At 41.5% G+C, this 26,893-nt stretch overlaps 1 protein-coding gene across 2 annotated transcripts; it reads left to right on the top strand.

The window, feature by feature from the left end:
• The first annotated feature begins 242 nt into the window (after positions 1-242).
• LOC141778408 (beta-1,4-galactosyltransferase 3) lies at positions 243-26,555 on the top strand. 2 transcript variants are annotated; one of them, XM_074652647.1, is made up of 8 exons: positions 289-520; positions 2,009-2,082; positions 12,613-13,994; positions 18,761-18,996; positions 21,163-21,350; positions 21,464-21,586; positions 23,264-23,368; positions 23,550-26,555. In XM_074652647.1, the coding sequence occupies exons 3-8, from the start codon at positions 13,721-13,723 to the stop codon at positions 23,815-23,817; spliced, it is 1,194 nt and encodes a 397-aa protein (XP_074508748.1). In that variant the 5' UTR covers positions 289-520; positions 2,009-2,082; positions 12,613-13,720; the 3' UTR covers positions 23,818-26,555. The 2 variants fall into 2 exon arrangements, with proteins under 2 accessions (XP_074508747.1, XP_074508748.1); XM_074652646.1 differs by lacking the exon at positions 2,009-2,082 and having other exon boundaries at positions 243-520.
• Positions 26,556-26,893: the final 338 nt, after the last annotated feature.

The following is a 26,893-nucleotide window of genomic DNA, read 5'->3' as shown; positions in this document are numbered from 1 at the left end:
GGTTTAAGGGTTTCCAGTGGAGGGTTTCTAGTGGAGGGTTTCCAGTGGAGGGTTTCCAGTGGAGGGTTTAAGGGTTTCCAGTGGAGGGTTTCTAGTGGAGGGTTTAAGGGTTTCCAGTGGAGGGTTTCTAGTGGAGGGTTTCCAGTGGAGGGTTTCCAGTGGAGGGTTTAAGGGTTTCCAGTGGAGGGTTTCTAGTGGAGGGTTTCTATTGGAGGGTTTCCAGTGGAGGGTTTCTATTGGAGGGTTTCCAGTGGAGGGTTTCCAGTGGAGGGTTTAAAGGGTTTCTCTGGTAGAGTGGAGGGGTAGAGGAGGAAGAGGAGGAAGAGGAGGGCGGAGGAGGAAGCGGCTGTGCGACTCTGACTCTCTGCTCTCTCTCTCCTGGACTACATCACATCACAGCGACCACACAGCAGCAGCAACTTCTAAACACATCGGAAATACGGAGGAAGGAGGTTTACTGTCGGGGACATCGACGGCTAACAGCTACTGAACCTACCGGGGGATAAAGACAGCCCGTCTGGTAAGAAAACAAGTTACATATATCCGCTAAAAGAACCGAAATCTGCACCGTGTGTCTGGGTCTGTGTGTGTGTGTGTGTGTGTGGCTGCTAGCCAGCTAGCTAGCTAACTAACGTCAGTAACCCCGCAGCGGCTAGCTCGGCTCGGCTCGGTTTGGTTTGGCTCGTCTTCCACCGACACAGCTGGCGAGGATCAGCCCTAGTTGTAGTTGTAGTTGTAGTTGTAGGAGTTTTAACAGGATTGTGTGTTTTTAAAAGTGTGGTTGGTTATCTGTCTTGCGATTAGTTAAACCTGTTCATGTCAGTCACACGAGAGTTCAAATGGGCAGTTAACTTAAAAGTTAACGTCACACAACGCTTAAACGGTTTAAACGGTTAATAAACGGTTTTAACGGTTATTAAACGGTTTTAACGGTTATTAAACGTTACAAAACGGTTAATAAACGGTGAAATAACTGTTAACAAACGGTTTAAACGGTTAATAAACGTTACACAACGCTTAATAAACGGTTTTAACGGTTATTAAACGGCGGTTGAAACAGTGGAACACACGGTTGAACGTGTGTGTTATTCTTTGGCTGATCAAGCAGCTGCACACTGTCAAAGCTAATGTCAGTTAGTTAAAGTCAGTTAAAGTCAGTTAAAGTCAGTTAATGTCAGTTAATGTCAGTTAAAGTCAGTTAAAGTCAGTTAAAGTCAGCTAATGTCAGTTAAAGTCAGTTAATGTCAGTTAATGTCAGTTAAAGTCAGTTAAAGTCAGTTAATGTCAGTTAAAGTCAGTTAAAGTCAGTTAATGTCTTCGTCTCATCTAAATGCTTTCACAACTTTTAACTGGTTAACAAACCACCTTAAAGTCCAGTTCAGGTTAGCTAGTTTCTGTGTGTCACTGCCACGATGACGACTCTATCAAACAGTTGTGTAATAACTTTAACGACAACTGGAACCGGCAAACACAGTTTATTAATAGCTAACTACTGGACTATGAGTTGGCTGAAGCTGGTCGTTGGGTACTGTTAGGGATATCAGGGAGTGTTGAGAATATGCACTATTTCATGCCACTGTCTCGCTTAAAGTCGCTTGACTTCCAGATGAAACAAGTTTCATGGCCTCTGTTCTTTCCGCTTTATATATATATATATTCTCATGTATATCCTCCTCAGAGGAACAAAAGGCTCTCCCCCTCCCCCTCCAAACTGTCACATTGATTGAGTCAGTACTTGAGGAATGAGAGGACCAGTGCAAGAAGGAGAATACTCTTTTCATTTTCCACAAGAAGAGGGGCCGATAGTTTAACCTGTTGACCGCTGGGATGTTCACTTTGTTGTAATGTCCTGTGTGGTCAGGAGGATGAGTCACTCTGCACACCCAGTCCTCTTTTCCTTTTGTGTAAATGTACACTGCTGTGTCAGGAGAAAGTTACACACTGCACATGCAATCTTTTACACGTATTAATCAAACTGATGGGCTGCTTATCTATCCTTAAAATAAAGAGCCGACGTCCCGCCTCTTCCAGTGGACTCCCATGGGACCTTATTTCGGAAAAGAATATGTACAGTAGTCAACGGCGAGAGAGAAATATTCTTTTGATAATTGCACCATGAATCACTTATATGTATGTTGATTTAAAGGCCCCATATTGTGCTCATTTTCAGGTTCATACTAGTATTTTGTGTTTCTACTAGTACATGTTTACATGATATCATTTTCAAAAAATCATCAGATTAAAAGGTTCCCCTCGGCACGTGACCACTGGCAGTTATTGCGGGTTATTGCAATATTTAGGTTTTTTTCAAATCATGATATAGATTTTTCAATTATTATCTTACATATTGCTCCAACAGATGTTTTTTTTTTTTTTTAAATCAGCAATCACAACAAAAATATGCCTCAAAATCACTAATTAAAAAATATTTGATTTGATCTCCGAGAAATACGGTTACAAGATCATGAAACGGTAAATTATCAATATTTGTTTTCCTGAGAGACCATAGCATCTACTTCAGCTTGGATTGGGCTAAATGTTGTTTATTTGTTTTTTGTCAATATGATCTCAAGCTTAAAATGCAGCTCCGCTAAATAATATATATTTTTTCAAACTCTTAGTTGTTGGTATCAGCTGTCAGACTGTCTGGTATGATTTTTGACATAGATTTTGTTCTTTGTTATCTTTCTTCATTTGATTCCCACAGAATAACTGTTGGCAATCACTTTAGGCCTGGTTAGTCTCAGTATGAAGTTTCATCTTGTATGAATAGGCTCAATGTTACAGGAACTGTGGTGTCAACTCTCTTCTTTCCTATGTGACTTGTTGCTCTAGTTTTGTTGTTGGTTTTCTAGCCACCTGGGGTTTCCTCATCTCCATGGTTGTCATTGCTAAGTTTGCAACCCACTGCAAGTTACTGTGATTGGATAAGTGGCTATCCCTGGCGGGTTGGTCATAGCTGGAGGTGAACACCACACTATGGAAACAGCATGAGCAACCAGCAGAAAGATGAGAAGAAAAAGTGGGAGGAAGGAGGAGGATGATGTGTTTTCCCCCCCTCTCCTCAGCAGTCTGTCCCAGCAGAGTCAGACTCAAGGGAACAGCCATAGAGACATGTACCAGCTGCACCCGCGATGAATGGCCAGAGCTCAGGATGGGTTGCCATGACAAGGACGCTGGCACGCGTTGTTATGCAGACACCTCTTTTCTCCGGGCATGTTTGCACATTATTTCATTGCCTGGTCTTGCTTGGTTGGTGCTTGAGAGAAAAGGCCTGCTTGCGTATGCAGAATCAGAATAACGTTTCTACCTTGAGTCTATTGGATTTTTAAGACTGATTTTGGTTTGTGTAAAGATTTCCCAAATGTCTTGGCAGCATAGAAAAGAAAAATGATGCTGTTGTGTAAGAGCTGTTTGTGGTCTGCGGACCACATCTGTCCAGATCAGTTTCACCCCTATGTGCAGTATTAAACACCAGTACAACTTCTTTGCATCGAAGCTTTGTTTAATCCATATAACTATATACAATGCACAGTGTTTTCCACGCGGAGGATCTTGCAATGCGCTTACAGGTTCGCTCCGCGGACTAGATGCTTTCGAGACCGGCTAAAGAAAGCTACAGAAAGTGTCCAAAGTTTGGGATAATTTCAAGCTCAGTGTGTCTATTGTAAAACCGAACTAACCTACCACAACAGCACAACGTAAATGCTCCAGAATCTCAACAGAAAGCATCCAGTCTATGTATACAGTCCACGGAGCGGGTTGTTCACGTAGTTAACGAATGCTAACGTGTCGCACAAGGTAACGTTAGCATTATTTCATGTGTAAGGAAACATCAAGCTGGACTTAAACATCGCTTTCCCACCTTTGTAAAACAAATTGTGTCCAATTATTATTAAAATGATAAATCTTTGTAACTTGCAAGTTGGTTAAAATCTTCAAAATTAACAGGAATTACAATTCAAGTGTAAACCTTTTTAATGCAGCAACACAGAGTCAGAATCGGCCCAATATCCGATCCAGTATCGGTATCAATGCATCCCTAGCCTGAGCTGTACTTAGGTTGAATATTTTAGTTCTGAAAGTTAAATTGCACAACTTAAAGACAATGTTTCTGTATTAATTATTATGTTAATTATGCCAGTATAATCGGTAGAATACTCGTTTACTAAAATAAAGGAAAGCTGCAGTCCTATTTCACTGTCTGTACAATCTGCAGATGTTGTTGTGTAGAGTGTGACACAATATTAATGGCTGTCAATAGAAAAAGTACACTGAGGACAAGGTTAATCTCCAGGGTGCGTAGGCTATATCAATGCTTTCATTCCAGACTTTGTACCACAGGTTTGCGCTGACGCTAACAGGATATCAAACACGATTCTGAAGGCACCCGTAGGTGTGTTCAAATCATGTGAGGTCACGATGACTCAAACAACACACTGATTGTGCCTGGCACTTATCAGTGATGGATATAGGCAAATGTTATTGTGGGGAACCTTTCTCTGGAAATTTTGTAAAATTGCTCACCACTAAATACTATATATATATATATATATATATATATATATATATATTGTTCATCCATGGCACTGCGAGTTTGCTAATTGGTTGGCATCAGGGTTTATATTCTGACTCTGACAGTCTAGAATGAGGTCAAATCTTAGCCATGTCTTTGAATCATTACATGTGTTGATGGTCCATTGAGATTTTAAGAAGTTAAGCAAAGCAAACTACCACTAATGCTATCTATGTTTTATGACATCCCCCACTGTAGGCAGGAAGTGGATTAAGCTCAAGAAATTATATTTCATATCTCATACAAACACTTAACAAATACTGTAGTGAAAAAAAAAACAGCTACTGGAGCAGTTTTCTCCTATAAAACCATTCCTTCGGTCTTCAGAATCTCAGCTGGATTTCTGTTAGCCTGCCTCCTGACCTCTGAAACGCTGCCCACATCTCAGATTTTTGGCTGGATCACAGAGGGCCACCCCCCTACAAGCACAACAGTCTGTCACTGAGTGAGTGGTTGAGTGATGAAGTTACACGATAGGTCGGCTGAGCGTTGGATTATCCTCATTGACCGTTGCTCTTTCAAAATGAAAAGGCGGGGAACAGTCCTTTTATGTCAATTAACCCGTCCGGCTCACGAAACTTGGACCAAGCTGTCAAACTAGGCGATCTAGATCTAAAATGAAACAAGATTCAGCAGTAGCATAACCTATTTCTCGCTTAAAATGTTTTCCTGTTTGAACCGGCAAACAGAAAACCAGGGACCAATCACGTGCGTTCAACGATAACGGCCAGTTGAGTGAAGCAGTGCATCCCCTACTGTCCTCGCCGCACCTGGTGGACATGTACCGCTGGATTTAACATTATAGACTCGACCACTGACTATTCGTATAACAATTTAACCACAAATTAAAAGACTGGCCACACACGGTCCAGACATGTATTCGGTTTTGACTGAGTCTTGTTTAGAAGTAATTGATTTTTGTGTCTCAACCCATTTCCACCTCTGCTCTTCCTGCTCTATTTATACAGCCACAGGTCTGGACATTATTCCAGTTGACCACAGTATATACAGATTTCTCTTTCATTCATTAATGTCATTTTACTGATTTAGTTATTTTTCTCTGGCAGCAGATGCACATCAATGAAATAAAATCAGTTGCATGTTGTTGTAGGAGTCTGAGCCCAATATACAGTATATGCAACTGGGCATATACTGTATGAGTTCATTCTTATAACATGTTGGTGGTGTAAAAATATAAATAAGGATTTAATTTTTCTGCTCAACTCAATGTTAGATCAACATGCTTAATTTCCAATAGCATGTTAACAAATGCACTGTAATTGTGGTCATTTATTTTGAAAGGGCCCACGTTTTTCTGCCATGCAGTCTTCCTCCTCTTGAAAGAGACCCAGGAGACTGTACATTTAAGTAACTTCTCCTTTTGACTGTCATCTTTAATGCCAGCTCTTTTGTTATTTTATTGTTAGATGTGTATAAATGTTTGTTGTGTCCTGCTACCTTGATCTGTTCTCCATCGTTAGATATATGATTTTAAGAGAGATGGATAACAGGTCCTCATAGCATGCAGGAGTCGTAAAGCCTGGAGCACACAGCGCGCATCATGCTCGCGTGACGGCAACGTCGCGTGTTGTTTTTTATTTCGGCGTCCATGTTAACAGGTTAGAGTGGACACACTGCCCGCATGAGACGCACGTCAGACGCGCGTCAGACGCACGTCAGACGTGCGTCTATTTTATAGAATAGAAGGCTCGCCTATTTTTCACGCTTGCCGCTTACCTCTCGGCTGCGTCTCCCAGCAGCAACAGACAGTGAAGGTGATCTATTGACAGTATATGAGCAAGATTACTACAGTTTCCATGTCTAGACATCTGTAGAATATGTCACTGACCATCAATATTTTACACTTCCTATCTAGATTTCAAAATAAAAGGCCTCTAGCGTTTTTAGTGCACAGAATCATGCATTCGTTAACACAATGCTTTTATTCTGAAATACTCTAAATAAAGCAGTGGTGTACTTGCAGGTTTCCATCAAGTTAATATAGTACAGGCTTTTAATTTTGTAAACACTGTAGTAGTCATAGCAGAAACCCTACATATGCTATACATATAGGTTATAAGAACATCAGGTGATGGGCAGTATTTTTCGGATGTGCTCTCTCTCTCTCTCTCTCTCTCTCTCTCTCTCTCTCTCTCTCTCTCTCTCTCTCTCTCTCTCTCTCTCTCTCTCTCTCTCTCTCTCAACAAACACCACGTAACTTTATTGTTCTTTCTTTTAGAGGTGTTATTTAATTTTTTTAAAGATATTTAATAATAATTTTCGTTTTCTAAAGGTTAACAAATAACGAAACTGTTTATTTTGCTTTGTTTTATAATAATAAAAAAACAACCACTTTACTTATATTTATCATTCTGAAATACTTCAGGTGTTTTTCTCCATCAAGGTGCAGTTCAGCAACAAGGTGGTGAAAAGCTCCAAGTTGCCTGAGATGTCGGAACATCAGCATTTATAATGTAAATTGCTGTCCCGCCCCAGATGTAAATGAAGTCGTTTTCGATAAAAGCCGCAACCTGGAATCCTGTAGAACAGGAACCCGAAACCCCCTGGAAATGTTGTTTAAAACTGTGCCAGTCAAAGTGAAGAGGGATTGCTGTAGGCTCTCTCTTACTACTAATGTATTTATTTATTTTTTTGTATTAATATATAGCCCACAGAAATCCCTCTTCACTGTCAATGAAGAGGGATTTATATATATATATATATATATATATATATATATATATATAGCCCATAGAAATCCCTCCTCATTGTATATATATAAATCCCTCTTCACTGACAGAAAAGAGGGATTTATATGGGCTATATATTAATATTTATGTATGAATTTATTTGCTTGTTTTTAATAATATTTACAAATTACCACACAGTTCTTACCCTTTTTTGTCTTAAATAAATATAAATCACATTTATTATGAAGTTAAATGGCCATTAAAAGGCAAACTCTATGTAGAAAGAAAGGGCTGTCAGCAACAGCAAAAACACAGCTGACAGGTAGCTCCGAGACGCTCCTGAGACGTGGGTAACTCGCGTCTAGTGTGAACACCCTAGGTGGGCATGACGCGGCCACGACGTGACGCTGCCGTCAGGCGAGCCTGAAGCGCGCTGTGTGGCCCGGGCGTTATGCTGTATCCCTGAATAAAAGCTTAAAGTGAATCTCGGTGCAAAAGCAAGTGGGATTTGATGGACTTTCCACCTAACTGTAGTAGGGGTTTAGCAGGTTCAACAGGAAGGTCACACATTTAAGGCAGGAAAGCACTCACGCATCCTCAATAGGTCGGCACATATAGAACTGATAACACACTCAGGCAGATGTGCAAGCTTCATCCTCTAATGCAGAGCCTTCCTATGTGCTTCAGTGGGGTGAAGAGGTTAAGATCCTTACCAGACAGGGCAGTCTAGTCTAAAGGTCGACCGATATGGGGTTTTTATGGCTGGTGCCAATGCCGATTTTTTTTTTTTACAGAATCAGGACAGTCGATGTGTCTGGCTGGTTTTCTTTTTTTACCCCATCTGATAAAATATAACAGCTTAATAATAACAAATGATACACAACATTTCTCAACTTAAGTAAACATTTATTGAACAAAGCTTATGGTCTGTCTTTCCAATCTGCATTTTGTGTCTGCACTGCAATGCACTTCATGAAATGCACAATTATGAAAAAATGTAAAAAAATCAGCTTGATTAATCAGTCGACCTCTAGTCTAGTCCAATGCCCTTTCCATCCTCTATTTTTGTACTTTCTTTGTATAAGTATTCAGAGCACAAGTGTTGAGCATTTCTATCTCTCTTGTCAGTATTTACTTAAATTATGGCTGTTTTTTGCTTTACAGTCACTGGCTCTTGTCTCTGAGGACTTTAGAAATCAATAGCCAATACTTAATAGCTTTTGTTTCCCTTTCTTGCAGCAATGCTGAGCACTGAAATCCGTTGCAGCCTATTATCAATAGTGAAATAGCATTGTACTCGAGCATGGACGAGCCACATGCTCGTTTGATGTGAACCAGCTGCGCCTGGAATTTCTGGCTCCGGTAACTACCAACTGTAAAATAACCCACGACAAATGACTGTTACTCTTGAAAATATGATGATTTGTGCACAAATGCTGCTGATCAGTTCTGGTCCAGAGAATGTGCCGTCTTGATAGTTTAGAGAGGAATAAAAAACGGGGAAGAAAGAAGAAAAGGGACTCAAGCATTAGTGCCAATAGGGACTCGGTAGGAATGTCTGGTTAGGTAAACCTCTTCTGTGGTCACCCACACTGTGACTTAGTTTGGCTGCTTGTTTACCTCCCTTTGGGGCTGATATGGCTGTCAATGGGCTGTGCGTGAGTGCTATATGCTGTCCCTTTAGGATTTGAACAGCAGTGCATAAGCTATTAGTCCCTAGATGATGATCTAAATATAACTCCCATACTCTAAAGCCCCATCCCCTTTTATTTTCTTGTTGGCTTTTCATTCTAACCCCCCATGCTAGCTCGGCTCCTCTTGCAATCACTCATGTGTATGCAAGCATCCATGTGGACATACCATATACAGTATATATGCAATATTAATGCCCCTGGGCAGAAAAAGAAAGGTCCCATTTGTCGGCTGTTATGTGTCATCACTCTTTAAAGCACACATTGCACAGTGAGGTAAAAAAATAAATAAATAAGAGGAGAGCGGGGGAACGAGACCAGAAAAAAGGCTCGCTTTGGTGTGCTGAAGTATGTTATGTCACGCCAAACCTACTTTTTTAAATTCTAAATGTAGAAAGGAAGTATATCCGTGCAAGAGAGACAATGAAGTCAAAAGAACATAGTGTAACCAGACTGTTGGCTGCTCTCCCTCTCCCCCCACCCCTCCAGCTCCTCTTAGTTTGCTTTGTCCTTCCTTCTCTTTGGTTCACTCCTCAGCCTTTTAGCTAACGCAGAGAGATTCGTCTAAATCTAGTCACTGGATCTCTTTTATATGCGTGTTAAGTCAGAGCCTGAGCTTTGTTGAAGGAGGTTGCCTGCTGCCAAGTTCTCTCACTGTATGAGCCAGCTCAAGCACAATATGGCCCCCAAGCACTAAAGCAAACCAGACTTATCATTTCTCCCCTTTGTAAAGATGTGCTGTATATCTCATTACAGATGAGTGAGACGCTGGAATATGGTTGAATAGGAAGAAAGTTTTAATTCGGTCCCTGGGGTTTTTCCTAATGCATGATGCTTGGTCATGTAGCAGCTCAAATTTGCTCACCACATTGACCTTATCAGCCATGTTTTGTCCTTGAAAACCCCGAGAGCATTAACCTTTTATGTTTATCTAGTGAACCTGAAAAACCATGAGTAAGTCTTAGTCATTATTTCAAAAGATTGCTGTTTTCCAGGTCGCTTCTTTTTGTGTTCTGAATCACGTCTCTGAGCGGTGGAGTTGAGTTTCTCCGCTCTGGGATTAAGCGGTTATGGCATGATCTTTATAAACCATATCCATAATCTGTGGGGGACATTACAGGGGCCAGGCAAAGTGTTCGGGGTCAATCTCCCCATCTGCTCACAGTTCCACATCAGATGAAAATCATTGCAGCGGCAAGCAGAGGCTTTCCTCTCCTTTTTGATCCACATATCCCCTCAGAGGAAAACATTTTTATTATCCTTGAACTGAATATCCTCGCAGTCAGCTGTCAAAGCAGAATGTGGAAACACATAAACACTACAGTTCAGCAAGCATGTTTGTCAGATGTCATCAGTACATCTGTGTAGTTGATCAAGTAGAATAAAACACGCACATCCCGTGTCTGATAGGATTGGTGCTCGATCAAAGAAAAAAAGCAGAATATAACAGATAGATCCGCACACCACATAGCTCCCGTTTGAAGGATTTTTATTATGCTGTAACGTTTCGAACATCAGGCCCCTCCTCAGACTTGAGGCCTGTACTACGAAGCAGGATTTGGAGTTAGCGAGGTAACTTCAGGGTTAACCCTGGGTTTTCCGTCCTGTGACGGTGGTTCACTTCTTACTTATGCTGAACAGCTAACCTGCTCCGGAGCAGGTTATGTTCCAGATAAGAGACAGGGATGCAGCTGAAAGGAGGCTGAAAAAGTCATACATGCCACAATGTTATCAAAGGGCGTAATGAACTCTAATCTATTCATCCATCATATTCTGAAAGCTTTTTATAATATCGCTCTAGACGATTATATCTGACTTTTGAATATTCTATTAAATTAATGAGTCAGTTAATTTACGCATTCCCACATCGGGAGTTTTTTCTTTAACCAGCTGTCCTTCCTCCATTTGACAGCTTCAACGGTGTTACTTTTAGTCTGCATTATGTGTTTAACTTCTTTGTATTTGTCTAATATTATAGTTGGCTCTTCCTTTGTATAATGTGCCGCCCTGCTGACAGTAGACTTGTCCATGTTTGTGATTGGTTGTAAGCTGCAAACACCGTTCATGTGAACGCACTCGTGTCCAGATTGAGAAATCCTGTGTTGACGTACAGAGTTGGTAACCACCGTCGTAGGACTGCTGAGCGTGATCGCGGTTGTTAGGGTTAGTGAAGCCAGATAACGAGAAGATACCCTGGGTATGTTGAACTCGCTTCATAGTACAGGCCTCAAAAGTCTCCCTTCAAACTAGACCTATTTGGTGTGCGGATCTATCTGTTTTATTCTGCTGTAGTTGATCAAATAGGCCGCATGTTTCAGTTATAGTTTTCACAATTAAGGAAACCTGGTTTGCAGATTTAACCATTTCCACTTATGATGACATTTAAGGTTCATTCACCATCTGCACTGAGGAAACACAGGAATGTGATGACACACTGCCAGACTCAGCTTCAACAGTCCAATTTATTATCCAGCCTTTTATAAAACTGCATTGCAGATATAGCCTTTTTTTATTTTTTTTTATCAAATTACCAAGACTAGTAATGATAATTAACCACTTGTGTGTTGAAAACATAATGCAACATAACAAAGAGCTGGCAGTCATCCTTCTCGCTCCATCTCTTGTCGGAGCATTCAAGTCGTTTTTATGTGTTCGCTGTCTCTTTTTTTCTTTTTCCCTTAACACGCTGTGTGTTATTGTACCTGTTTTTGTAGTGACTGACAGACTACTGCAAACGAATGCATTGTTTTCCCGTGTTATTCACAAGACATGCTCTAAGGGCTGAATATGTCAACACCATACTAATGATTCACAAGGAATGATTTTAACTGGTATTAAAGCCGTGCACTGTGGGCTTGTGTAAAGTGCACATTAGTCAAGCAACAAGCCATCTTTCACTCCAGAGATGGAATAGGCCTTCATGACGTATACATTAGCTGTTGAGTCCAAGTGCACTGGGAGACATTGCAGTTCTACATGGTTTTAGAGCTATCATTCGGTGCAACAGACTTAAACAAATCTTTTGGGAATGAAATCTAACCTGTAAAATCAGTAATGGTTTTACTGATTTGTAGGTGAGAGGTTGGAAGCTGATTTAGTAAAAAAATTTTTGTTCTATCCGTCTCTCCACCAGTCTCGTAGCTTTCAGTGGGATTAGGATTAGTGGTCTGAGGCTGGCTTCTTTAACAAGCACTAATTGATTTGCGACTGAGGATGTGTTGGACACTGCAGCACACAGCACCAGAGCAGGGTTAGGGGTTATGCAAGGTCAGCAAACACCACATTGCAGCAGCCTGCTGCAACAAGAGCCGTTGAGTTTGTTGGCTCGAGAACGAGGAAGTTTCATCCACACGGCGGTGCACGGCTTCCCGTCTGCCATCCGCTGTGGGCCGGCAGCAGGCCTCTTTTTGGGGAGGCATCTGCACTGGAGCCCATGCTGGGCCCGATTAATCAAGGCTATCCAACTGTGCTGCTGAGTCTCCATGTAAACAAAACGCAGTCCCATTTGTTGGGCCTGGGTTGCACACAATCAGTCATTGTTTGAGCGGGAAAAGCATTCTGCTGTAAGTACAAAATCGCTGATGTCAACAGTTTGAACCAAAGGGGGTCAGTCAATGTAACTGTCCCTCCTCCTCTTCTGTGTTTTGTCTTTCAGAGCTGTGCTGGAGTGACTGGTCCGGTTCCCGTCCATCCAGTGAGCCTAGTGGCTGTCGGCCCAGTGAGCTGCTTGAGGTGTCTCAGAGCTGTGGATTGCATCATTATACGACAATAGCAATTGGGATCAAAGCTCTCCCTCCTCTTCTTCCTCCATCTCTTCCCCCCATTTCTTTTTCTCTCAGCCTGACTCCCCACACACACACAACCCTCTGACCACTCCTCCCACGCTGGTCACGGTCCACTCCCCCTGTCTCTCCAGCCAGTCAGGCAGTGAGTCGATGGAAGCTGTGTAATCCTCTGTAAAGTATAGGGCCTATACGGCTGCATATGCTCCCTTTTGTCATGGCGGCTGTTGTTGTTACAGAGGCCTCCCTCAGGAGAGCACATGAGGGAGAAGAGGAGGCAGCATAAAGCTCACAAAGGGAGGAAGAGAGAGCGAGAGAGTGAGAGAGTGAGTGAGAGACACTGACGCTGCCATTTATTTGACCGGAGGAGAATGAGCTTCACAGGGCAACGGATGGAATTCAATGGGGGTCAAACTACATGATGTGGGACTGGCATTACCACCCCACGCCCATCACAAATTGGACCAACAGTCAACTTTGGAGATATTTGCCACATAGTGGCCCGCAGCAAGGGATGCAGTGAAATAGAGACAAGTAGACGAGACTTTTTTTTCTTGGTTTAGAATATTTTTCTATTTTTCCTCTTCCTGGTGGTCGTTTCATTTACAGCCTACCAAAAGTGCCTTTTTCTGTTACTTTTTGTCTATTTTTTTTTTTTACTCCTCTTGCTCTATATTCATACTCCATATTGCCACAGATTATTGCATGCAACTTAACATACATTAACTGTCACATTCAACGTGTGTTGCCATATTTTAGAGAAGGTACATAGTATATTTGACTTTGTTTGTGGGCCACAAAACCAGCCTCCATCCAATACACAGTTGACAATTCTCGCTTTTCTGAATTTAGTGTCTTCTCGGGGAGAGCTGATATAGTCCCAGCATTAAATCACTGAGAGTCAGGTTGCGGCCGACCAACGTGACTTTCTGCACCGCCTTCTCCCAACCTTTGTTGCTTTGACGACGCAGAGCCGTCGCCATGGTCGGTATCCATTCCAAATGGCGCTACCTTTTCATGTTCCTGGGCATCCAGCTGGTGGTCATGGCACTGCTGTCCCGAGAGGGATACCAGAAGAGGGTCTCCTACTTCATCCGCATCTTCCGCAAGCCTGACACCACTGGTTTGTCAGGACGCAACCACACGGCACCAGGCATCGCTGGAGGGGATGTATATGCCAACCTCTCCCACCTATCCAAAGGTCAAAGCCATGGAGATGAAATGCCCTACTGCCCTAAGACGTCCCCTCTTATAGGTGAGTGGTCTCGCCTGCTCTCTCTTTCACACTTGTTGATCTCTAAATACGTTTTTCTCAGCTTTTTAATGAATTATTAACATTTCTTTTAACCGTTTTAACCGATAGCGTTAATCGGTTAAAACGTTTAATGTCGGTTAACGGTTAAATGGTTAATTATTAACATCCCTAGTAGGGATGTCAGTTTCGGTTAATTTTGCTTTCGATCGCCTGACACTCATTAACCCGTAACTGACTCGGTTAATTTTTAAGAAAAACAAAATGCGAAATGGTTTGAAATACAAGAGGTGCTTTCCATTTACTCCTGCGCTCCGTTAACTCAATGAGCTTTGGCAGCGCAGTTCGAAGAGCTATATCTATCCAACTTTAATGTTTTGTGTTGTGTTGCCTTTCATTTTCTGTTGGCTTTGCTGAAGTTTATTGCCTCATTTTAATCAAGTCACAGGTGCTCCTATCCAGGGAATGAAATTAGCACCTGCCACCTGCCAAATACAGGGTAAATGTTGGCTGTGGGGGGGTCACCTGCCACCATGAATGTAACTGAATGAATCGATGCCAAAGTTAAAACACATCTGTAACATAAATGAAGTGTGAATAAAGCACCAAAGCACTAAATATTTTTTGAGTATTAGGAAGATTTTGCCAGCAAATTTTGAACTACATGCTGATAACTGAGCCAAAGGCTCATTGGCTACCTCTGTATTAATTCTTCTTAAAAGAAAAAAAGAATTTCAAAAGGTCATTGAGGTATTATTGAATATTATACCAGACCAGACTCCTTCTGGAGTTTCACTAAAAGTGGTTTAGCAAGAGGAGTTAGGCTGTTAACACCGACACAGATCCTTTGTATGAGCTGAACGGGACTTTTCTGTCCTACTTACTAGGCGTCTCATTATTTTTGTCACTCTGCCAGCAACGATTTTGTAAAAATGTGGACTCGTGCATGATATAACAGACATTGACATAGAGTGCCAACAACAAGACAGCAGTCAAACATACTGCACTGCTCATGTACATTAATGTAGACCGTGATGTAGGGGCAAATTAACAATCATGAAGACTAATTACAAGCAAGCAGATGCATCAAAGGGTAGATATTGTGATCGCAATTATCAGTCATATTTTTAGGTTTATTGTAAATCTGTCAGTCAAAATAGCAAATGGCTTGTTTTTAAAATCATTTTCCACAGAACAATATGCACAATCATAGATAAAGCTGACAACACATTATCGGTGTTAAGACTGCTCTTTACTGCTCTCACTCCTTAACTCGATTCACATTTTCCAGAGAGCCGTTTGTTTTTGTTCAGAATGAATGAAAACTTGACTTTAAATGTAACTTAAAGGTAGCGTCTTCTGAGCGTGAATAATCAGTCTCGACCTTGGAAATGGCAGTTTGCTAAAAGAATCTTAACTCAAGGTCTACTTACTAGACTTTTTATATACCCCCGCGGCAACGTAGTCGGGGGGTATATAGTGCTCCTCGTGTCCATCCTTCCATCCTTCCTTCCGTCCGTCCGTCCTTCCCTCCATTCACGTGTCACACTTTCGTTTCCGCAGCAGAACTGGAAAATGATTTAACTTAGGAACTACAAATTTGGTATACTGGTTGACAGTGTGGTCTAGTTGTAGGGGTCAAGCAGTGAGCGGGGGTATGTGAGCCATGCTCACTTTTCATTTCAATTCCATTCAATTTATTTTTATATAGCATCAAATCACAACAGAAGTTATCTTGAGATGCTTTTTTATATAGAGCAGGTCTAGACCGTACTCTATAGTTTAGAGACCCAACAAGAGAACCCACCAAGAGCATTGCAATGCGCTGTGGCCAAAAAATAGCACAGCAGCTGTAATAACTAATACAAGTAGGACTAATAATAAAAATCAATAGCAGTGGATGTAAAGGAGTGATAATACAACTATTCGTAAACGATATCATTGGGGCTTTCCAGCGGAGCTTCCAGCTATCTCGGTCCTCCATACATCTGGCTGGCTCGCCAGCACTCTCCACTCTCCCTCAGTACGTCCATGTATGTTGGTGTGGGACGTCCCCGTGATCGATCCCTGTGCGTTGGTTCCCACAGCACCAGCATGCTTGCTGGGAGTTCTTGATGTCTTTGGCATTGACAGACAAGTCTCATTCTCCTGGCTGCCACTTTCTCGCTTAGCCTTGGTAGTCCCTCGTACAGACGGAATTAATTAGTGATGGTAGCAGTTGGTGTCAAATTTTCCTTGTTCCTCCAGAGCTTTCAACCTCACACATCTCATCTCAGTTTGCTCAGTAACAACTAAGCATCCGCTGATGAAGACAGTGAGATATGGTTGAAAGCTTGGGGGAAATAAAGGTAGTAAGTGGATTTTGTTACATGTCGGGCACATTACAGGCTTAGTTTTCTGTTTTTCCGGGCTCTGCCCTCTGCCCCTTTGTTCCCACATTACTGCCAGTAATTTGAAACTGCACGCTGATAACTGAGCCAGAAGGCTTTGACTACTTTCCTAGAAAATAATAATAATGGATGAAGGTCATTGAGGTATTACCCGAACATTGTGCCGCAGCCGGAAGTGAGCAGAAACCCACTGGAGGCTCACAGAAACAGGTCAGACGAGGGGAGGGTGACAGGTATGTTTTGTATGACAAAAGTCATGACAGCATCGGTTGGAATGTCACTGCTGATTCATTAGGTGCCGGTTATGTGACGTGAGTTTTCTTCCTCATACCAGAATCAGAGTTGATTGGCATGTGTTGACATAACTCAATTAGGGCTGCAACTAACAGTTATTTTATAATAATAGTTCTATAAAGTGTTATTGAATTGTGAACAATTTTAAGACCCCCGTGGTGTCACCTTGTCCAACCGACAGTCCAAACCCCAGTTTCAGACTGACAGGGTGTCTGCCGGTCTTAAAGTTTTCTTTAAAGGAAAATAGAGATCTTGGAAGGTATTAAAGTCTTAAATTTAATTTACTGAAGTCTTACTTATTTTCTCTTGCCTGCAGTAGTAGATAATGTCAGTTATATAGTGTTTTTGTATCCGATTTGAAGGCTTTTGAGATACACCTATGAACTAAAAGTGGGTTTGTGTGATAGTGAATCTTGCACGTAAGAGGCTGTTTAAAGTCCCCCCTCCAGCCTGTTTTTTGGTAAATGGGGAGAATGGGGATGTGGTTGTTCGTCAGATGTAATTCATCACCATGGCAACCAGATTGCGTCGTTTTTTTCAACCCACTTCAGATGAAACCAGTTTAGAGGAATTTACTGTTTATCGGACCACAAATGAGGTAATCATTTTTGCAGCACACCGTCTCTGTTTCTCTCGCCCTCTTCTTACTTCCTCATTTCCTCCTGGTGAGGTGTCCGTCTGGCTGCTGCTGCACCGAGGAGCCGCACCGCCGCATGCCAGCCACAGCGCACCGGAGGACGGATAGACATGTTGCCGAGGTCCGTCGTTTGAAATTAAGTTTCAGGACGTTTTATAGGTGCGCCGTCCACCAGCACCAGCAGCTCTCGCCTCAGATCACAGCACCGACACCGCACCGGGCTGCACTGTGATTCATTTATTTCTCTAACGGGACTTTTCTCTTGTTTTCTCTTGAGCTGAAAGTTGTGCTCCCCGTCGTTCGGACCTGTTAGAGACCGGCAAACCTCCAAAACGACATCGACTGCTTTCCGTTAATTTATCTCCAGCAGGAGGAGGAGGAGACGGTAGAGAAGAGAGCGAGTGAGAGAGACATTCAGTGTGTCGGGTTAATTCTGCCGGTGGGATTTTGTGTAATTCACTGTATTGATTTCACCTGTTCACCGTGCACACAAATGCCATTGTGAAAATAAACACATTAAACTAAGGTGGAGAAACCTAAAAGATAAAATGAAAACCCTCAGTTAGCTGATGCAACAAGTTGGGCTAACTAACTACATCTAACTAGCTAACTAACTAGAAAGACTGACAGAAAAACTGATTGCTGCTGCTCTGACTCAAACGAGCATGAGTGCGCCTGCAGCGTGGAGGATGACGTATGACCTGCAGCTTCTACTATAGTCATAAGTCATATTCCCATTTTTTTTTTTTTTAACTTTGAGCACAAAATGACACAAGTTATTTGTCCCAAAAAATTGGTGTTGCTAATTAACTTCAGTCAGTAAATGACAAGCAATGGCAAAATAGACTGGAGGAGGACTTTAATCTTTTTTTGTTGGGTTTCTGTCTACACCGTCAAACCTTCAGCTAACGCTGTACTGCTGGCTACAGTAGCCAGGACACTCCTACACTAATAATCATAGTTTCCCAGTACAAGAAGCAGTTAATGACTTATACTATGCTTATACTTTGATCAGTATGAATATCTTAAAGTTAGCTAGATCAGTGCAGAGGTATTAGTATTAAGAATATGCTTGTATGAACTAGATTTTTGGTATGTGTCTGTACAGATTGTGATCCAAAATGTTACTGAAAGGCATCACAATTCTTCAAAATATTGAATTCTTAGAAGGAAAACTGTTTTGTTGTTCGTTGGCAATTTCCAGTGAGAAGAGCAGGATGTGTGCACAGGAACAATTTACTATTTTGCATACTCAAATGTACTGTGCTACTTAAAGTTTGAACAAGCAACAAGCGTCAGAACTGGTATTGGTACATTTCCAAACACACCCAGCTCAATCAAAATGACACATTCAAATCACAGCCTCTCGTACTCTAACCAGATCATTTTCCTTCACATATCTTTTTTCCTATACTGGTAATGACGGCGGACCGATTTCTGCTCTACAGGTGGGCCGATCCACGTCAGCTTTCCGTCGGGGCTCACTCTAGCAGAGGTTCAGAGGAAAAATCCACTGGTGGTGCGCGGAGGACGCTACAGGCCGCCCGACTGTGAGGCGAGGCACAAAACAGCCATCATCATCCCCCACAGACACAGAGAACACCACCTGAAGTTCCTGCTGTACTACCTGCACCCTTTTCTGCAGCGGCAACAGCTGAACTATGGGATTTACGTCATCCATCAGGTGAAACACAAACACAACCAAGGCATATGTTATACACTAAAGCAGGGGTCAGCAACCTGCGGCTCCGGAGCCGCATGCAGCTCTTCAGCTCCTCTCCAGTGGCTCCCTGTGGATTTTTAAAAATGGAAATGAATTACTGCTCTTTGTTTACATTTTCATTTTTATTTATCATTGTTGTAGGTCTATGGTACAACGGTACAACGGAGTATTAGGGCCACATCGAGGAAACAAAATAAATCTGGGATTTCGCGAATAAAGTCATAATATTTCGAGAATGAAGTCATAATATTTAGAGAATAAAGTCATAATATTTAGAGAATAAAGTCATAGGTTTACGAGAAAAAAAGTCGTGATATGAGGATAAAGTCATAATATTATAAAGTAGTAATTCTAAGTGTTATTTTCTTTTTTCTCGTAAAGTTATGACTTTATTCTCGTAATATTACGACTTTTGTTTCTCGTAAAGTTATGACTTTATTTTTGTAATATTCCGACTTTTTTTCTCATAATATTATGACTTTATTCTGGAAATCTCAGATGTTTTTCCCCCTCAATGTGGCCCTAATACTCCGTAGTACATTTACACTGTGGCCCTCGCTGCATTAGACTTATATACTATAGACTTAGACTATAAACTTCATCTACCTTCATCACAATGATCAAATGTTTTGTGGCTCCAGACAGATTTTCTTTATTTTTTTTGGCTAAAATGGCTCTTTTGATAGTAAAGGTGGCTGACCCCTGACCTAAAGGAAGAGTCAACAGGTGGATAATAACATTTAACCCAGTATTAAATGTTATTATATACATAAGGTCATTTTCTGTTGGATGTTATCAGCTATCATCTAGTTGATCTACCTCGTTTGGTGTCCGCTACAGTTCAGACTGGATGAAGAGTGCCCTCTAGTGTGCTGTCACTGCATGTGCATGTTGGAGGATAAGAATGCTCAAGTGGTTTAGAGGGTTTAATCTCCTGAGCTGCTTGTGGGAATTGATTTGTGTGTACTCCTCAGCACTTTATCTCTTACACGTCTTGAGCTGGATTTTGTCATATTATTGAATCTTATGATCTGTCTCGTCTCTGCTTAGCGGATACCTCAAAATAAGTCTGGTAGGTTGATAATTAAGGAATAAAAACACCTGGATGAGGCGGATAGAAGAATATGATGCAACATTAACATTGTGGTAGAAGTAAGTAGTATGTCTATTATGTATATTTACTCAAGTGTATATCATGAGATATTTTTATATTGGGAATCGTGACGTACTATTTTGTTTATTAAATAGGGCTGTCACTCAATTAAAATATGTAATTGTGATTAATCACACATTTTATATTTGTTCAAAATGTACCTTAAAAGGGAGATTTGTCAAGTATTTAATCCTCTTATCAACATGAGAGTTGGCAAATATGATTACTTGATGCAAATGTATGTATATATTTATTACTGGAAATCAATTAACGACACTAAACAATGACGGATATTATCCAGAAACCCTCACAGGTACTGCATTTAGCATAAAACAATATGCTCTGATCATAACATGGCAAACTGCAGCCCAACAGGCAACAACAGCTGTCAGTGTGTCAGTGTGCTGACTTGACTGACTTGCCCCAAACTGCATGTGATTATCATAAAGTGGGCATGTCTGTAAAGGGGAGACTCGTGGGTACCCATAGAACCCATTTACATTCACACATCTGGAGGTCCGAGGTCAAGGGACCTTTTTGAAAATGTAGCGTATGTTTGGAGCGTTATTTAGCCTCCTTCACGACGGTCCATCGTTGGTACCAATGGGTTCCTTAGGTTTTATATGATGCCAGTATCTTCACTCTAGCTTTAAAACTGAACCTGCTACAACCTAGAAGATGTGTTAAAGAAATTAGTGGCGTTAAAACAAATTTGCGTTAATATGTTATTATCGCGTTAGCTTTGACAACTTGAGAATTAAAACTATAAAGCAAGAATGATTAATGTGTTCCAGTTTGACTTTTCAGATTTTCCCGTATTGATATACAGTAATACTATGTTCGATTTTTTTAACTGAAGAAGCTCTGCTGGTTATGTGACATTACTTTCCATAGGACTTGTAGACTGGTGTGTAAGGTGAGAGGATTGTAACATGCAGCCAGCTCTGACATTAGTTGTCTTTGTTCCTCTGCAGGCCGGAAACTACACTTTCAACAGGGCCAAGCTGATGAATGTGGGTTTCCGTGAGGCCATGAAGGAGGAAGACTGGGACTGTCTCTTCTTCCACGACGTGGACCTCATTCCAGAGGACGATCGCAACACATATGTCTGCGACTCCAACCCCAAGCACGCAGCCATCGCCATGGACAAGTTCGGCTACAAGTACGTCCTTTCTTTGTCTGTGAATGTCCGTTGAAGGGTTTCGCTCTTCACGGGTAGACCCATGAGCACATGCTACGTTCCACATTTATTTGAAACACTTTAATCCTCTCCAGGCTTCCGTACAAGATGTACTTTGGGGGAGTGTCAGCTCTGACGCCGCTGCACTACCTCAAGATGAACGGCTTTCCAAACAACTACTGGGGCTGGGGTGGAGAGGACGACGATATTGGAGTCAGGTGAGAATAGTTTTAGGCCAGATGCTCTTGAGAATGGGAGATTCCACTGTGGAGATAATGCATCCATAGCCAGTCAGACATTTGCCCTGTTCAGACCTGGTATTAACATGCGAGTGCAGTGATCGGATCACAAGTGGACGGCTCTAAGTACAGGTGTGAACGCACTCAAGACGCATTGAGATCTGATATTTCAGACCACATTCAGAGGTGGTCTAGGCCATATTCATTTAGCAGTGTGTACGCGAATGTGTCATGGGCCACATTAAGGACCGTCTACTCAACTGATGTCCCGCTGGGATCAGCGGGTCTCTGCGCTCCTCAGGCGAGTAGACTGCCTCGCGACATGGAAACGGCCTCTGTGCTCGACTGTATTTTATTTAAATACATCTTATCTATAGGCTACATATCTACAGACTATCAGACTGGGAACAGGAAATGCATTATTATTATCATACTGTTAGAAATGTGTCTGTGTTTTTGTTCTGATGCTTTGCACGGACCTGACACCCGCCTGCTCCCTCTCATCGCCGGCTCTCTGAAGCTCTGTCCCCGCTGTTACTTGGCAAAGGCAGCGGTGCCGGCGGCTCAGAGGTCTCCGGGGACCGCCGGTACAATAACCTTTTATTTTGATGTTAATAAAATGTACCAGAATTCACGTATATGTCGGATATTACTACTGACATTCATGTAATAGTACGTCACAACGTCTTCTGTATTAGCCGTGTGTTTACTGCGTGTTTATTTGCATATAGAGCGAGGCAGTGAGATCGGATCACAAGTGGAACTGGAGATGCATTCTAACGCCAGGTGTGGACAGACGTACTTGGAGCTGTCCACTTGTGATCGCATCACTCAGGATGCACGTTAATGCCAGGTCTGAACAGGGCCATTGAGGTTTCCAGTCTCAAAGCTCTGACTGAATGACGTCTGAACTGTGAATTCAGAGTAGATCTCTGATATGACATTAAATTTGTGCCCAAAGACTAGATTTAGTTTGATAAGGAAAAGTGCCGCAACATTTGTTCTGATTGGTCAAAAGTCTTGAAATTTGGTACAGACATAGTTTGGGAAAGTATTTAACAACAACTTTTACAACATTTTTAGGCCACATGAAAAATCTCACTTTTATTAATAGTCAAAATCAGGATTTTTTGATAAATGAGTAAAAACACTGACATTGTGTTTATATAATGTTTTCCATATGAACTATTTTTTTTTTTTACACTGCACATGTGTGCATAGCTTTGATATTCAACTTGAGTTCATAGATACCAAATACTTACTATCAACTGTAGTTTCTGAGATATTATCATACTTTATCTAGTCTTTGGGCACATGGGACGACTGTTTTTTCCTATTATATAATGGAGTTTATTGCAAAAACAGTAGTCTCATGTGCCCAAAGACTTTATATAGTATGATAAGAAAAAACGTTCTTCACGTTTGTGCTGAGGAAAGAACACTTCCACAAAAGGAAATTTAAAGTTCCAGTTATGGGCACAAATGGGTTAATACTAAACACTACTACTATACTGTTCTGTAAAAACAATGAAAAGATGTAAAAATGATCACATTCCAACTCCACGATCCATGTTTTGGGTCATGTCCTCTTGAACCACATAAGGAGATGTGTGTTGGTCTGTTTGAAAGACTGACGTTTGTTGCTCGTCTTCTCAGAGTGACTCTGGGGGGGATGTACATCACTCGTCCATCAGTGAGGGTCGGCCGTTACAAGATGATTAAACACAAGCTGGACAAAGGCAACGGTGTGAACCCAAAGAGGTACGGTAAACAAATTGATGCATTTGGTTTCATGTGAGCCGAGTTTGAATTTAATTTGCATGCAGACTCATAAAATCTGAAATGTGTTGAAGGGGACAAAGTCTGTACTGCATCATGGAAACAGCAAGACACTTTTTGCTAAGTCGTTGTTTTTACCGTCCTCGGTATTCTCCATTTAAAGGTTCAACATGCTGGCCAAGACACGTCAGACCTGGAAGATGGACGGGATGAACACAGCTGAATATGAGACAATCGCACGTCAATACATGCCTCTCTACACCAACATCACCGTCAACATCGGCACCGAGGCCGGTCTGCATCCGCCTCCCCCGACACAACCACCGCCTCCTTCCAAAGCTGCAGGCAAACCTGCAGTCAAAGCGCCTGCCGAAGTCCAAGAAAAAGGCCCAGCCAAAACCCCTGCCAAACTCAAAGAGGGCCTCTCATAGGAATAGTCTACCCAGAAGAGAGCGCTAATCATGTTCCACTCTGCCATAACTTCAATGGGATGATCCCATTAGTACATGCTGTAGGACGGCATTCCCCCCCACTTCGTTTTAAGCTTTTTCATCAGAATCAACATCGTACTTCCTGCGGATAGCGGAACGCTCATTTGCGTGATTAAAACACCTGATTTATTAAAAAAAAAACAATTTCCTCAACCCTGAGGTGACGGTTCTCCACCCTGGATCCTGTCACATTCTTCTTCCAAGGGAGCCACAGTGAAGAGTGGAGGGTAAAAGTTGGACTCTATGAGTTTATATATCTACAGCGCTGTGGTCGCTGGTTAAACCTTGTGATGCCTTAGAAGCTTGTTCTTTTTTTTTTGTCTTTTCACTCGTACCTTACATTATTTAGAATATTGGGTTTGGTAGAGCAGTAGCTGCGATTTCCAGCAGTCACACTAATTTTTGTTGTCTCAACGCCAATGAACACATAAGGGACAGGGACGGTTTCTGGTTTCCAGTTGAGCGTGTGAAGCTGCTACAACGAATGAAGGAACTTGACAGATTTGTGTGTTACTGTTGCTACTATTACTGCTTCTGACATAACTGCGCACATATCCCGTCTGTCTGCAAATATCTGGGTTCTCGTTTAGAAGCGGTTCCTCCTACGCAGAACTACAGCTGATCTGTTCAGTCTAATGTTTTCAAAGTTGTGAATGCTGCACACAGAACTTTGCCTCCTTTAGTGCTACATTTCAGTGCCGTACACCAAGACCAAGGTACGGTTCCTCTATGTAGCGTTAGTGCGTTCAGTCCAGCCTTTCAAATTTCAGCCAATATCTACAACATTTGATTGAGTTTTCTTTTTTTTTGCGTGTTTTTGTGTATTTGCCTTTATCAAATAGAGCAGGTCTTGGTGACGGTGATCAGTCTTCTGCCTTCAGATGAGCTTGAGATTCACATCAAAATGGAGTCTGTCTTGCTTATCATTTCTTTATATACAGTATATGTTGATTATGTGCAGTGTACTCTATATATATATTTATATATATATATATCTCCTTATGTAAATGTGCCCCTAAAGAGTGCTGGCTCCCTCCCGTTAACACTTTATATGCAGTCAATATTTATAATGTATCTTTTGCCCATCTCCTGTCTTTAATCTAAACATATCGTTGAGAAATGAACCAGAAAAAAAACATTTGCTCTGCACAGAAAAAGAGTAAAAGAAAAGTCACTTCTGCAGCACTGTCAGGTCCACAAGTAGAGATTAGTAAATGCTGCTGTTTCAAGCTCAAGGTACTGTAGCCAAATGTATCCATGTAGACAAACGAGTTAGTTCAGTACCTTGAGTACTACTCATGATTTAACTGGAAATCTTAAGAACAGTTCCTGATATCTTTAACAATGTTGTTATCCCAGTTAGAGGCTCACCAATAAGGAAACAAGCCGTGTTTCTTTCCCCCTTTTTTGTTCTTTCAATCTTTTCATTTCGAAACAATTTGTCTCCTGGTGTAAGCTTCAATATTGACCCAGTTTCTCCTCAGCGGGACTCTGAAAGCCAGTTCCTTTAATAACAAGTTATCACACGGAGACGTCCGCTATTTCCTTTTCCACTAGTGCCCGTATTCTGCATGTCGACTCTCCTTCTCTCCACTCTGACACATTTGATTGTAAAGACGAGAATACGAAAACAGCCCCCTCCCTCCAGTGAGAGCGGCGCCGGCTGCGCTGGCAGGTGAACGGGCTGAAGCCAAAGACGACTGCATGGAAAGCTGTGATGATAGATACAAAAATGTGAGCGTGTGTGCGGTATACTTCATATGTTATGAATGATTTCTTTAACACTGTAGTATTCTAGGCCCATCATCTCTTCCTATCAATATGTGTAGCATTTTTTAATTCTGTTCAGAGAATCTCAAACCGACATGTATTCAGATTTCCCCAAATTTACGAACCACAGATGGAAAAAACAACCTTTTCTTTCAGTGAAGGGATGAGGAGGGTTTATGATGATTATAAAGTGGTTTCTTTCTTTTTTAAAAAGCTGTACTGAAAACTTACTTTTATCTTCATGTCATTGTGGTATTTGTCTGCAGAAGTGGACGACACAAGCCTGTGATTTTCATAAATAGATGACTATATTCTGTATTATCATTTTGATGTGAATTCATATTCAACCCCTGTGGCCTTAGCAACACACACAATACTCGTATTTCATCACTTAGCCACTAATACGATAGCATCTTTATATAAAGACTGAATATGCATGGCAACGAACCTGTTAGTGATGGAATGTACTGAGAGCACAATGTCGGGACGATACATATCAGTGCTCATCTAGATAATAGGAAGCATGCTGAAGTGTCTGTGTTGTGAACTGGAAAACTGTCTCATTGTGACTGTAAATGCAAGTTTCCATCTGCCGTGCTGAGCGCTCCTCACACATTCGAGGATAAAAGCGGGGCATTTCTGAGCAACATATACAAAGGAAGCTTCTATTCCCAAAGTCACAACGTACAGTCCTCCATCATTATTATCATTTGTTTTAAGCTGCTTTATATGTTTGATGTGACTCCGTTTTGATGTGGATAAGCTCAGCAGCAATAGAAAGCAGTCATCACAGGGTAGTACTGAAGCAACCAAGGGCAATGTGACTTTGTGAGTTATTTCTGCTCTCTTTATGAATTCTGCACAGTACAGAGTGGCCTTAAATTCATTAATAAACTGATTATTCAAAAGATTTTTGTTTTTGTTTTCTATCTTTTAAAACAAAGTAGAGCATGGGTCAGAAGCATATGTCCTTCCCGATACATACAGTGCATGCCAAGTGCAAGGGAAGCAAATACAAATGTATATCAACAAAAAGTATCCAAGGAAATAATTTGAAATAAGAAATCTACATACTTCTAGTTGAATTTCTAAACATTTCAGAAAGTCTTGGAATGTAAACAGACCATCTTGTCTCTCAAAATTGTTTAATGTGAGGACACACTTTTTGCTCATTTCTGCAGAAGTGTAATGCATTCACTTTAGAAAGAAATATTTGCAGTGTTCTTAATTAATGAGAAATTAAATA

The sequence above is a fragment of the Sebastes fasciatus genome, chromosome 12, assembly GCF_043250625.1.
Source record: "Sebastes fasciatus isolate fSebFas1 chromosome 12, fSebFas1.pri, whole genome shotgun sequence".
NCBI lineage: Eukaryota > Metazoa > Chordata > Actinopteri > Perciformes > Sebastidae > Sebastes > Sebastes fasciatus.
The sequence above is the reverse complement of the archived record's forward strand: the minus strand, read 5'-3'. Positions and strand labels throughout refer to the sequence as shown.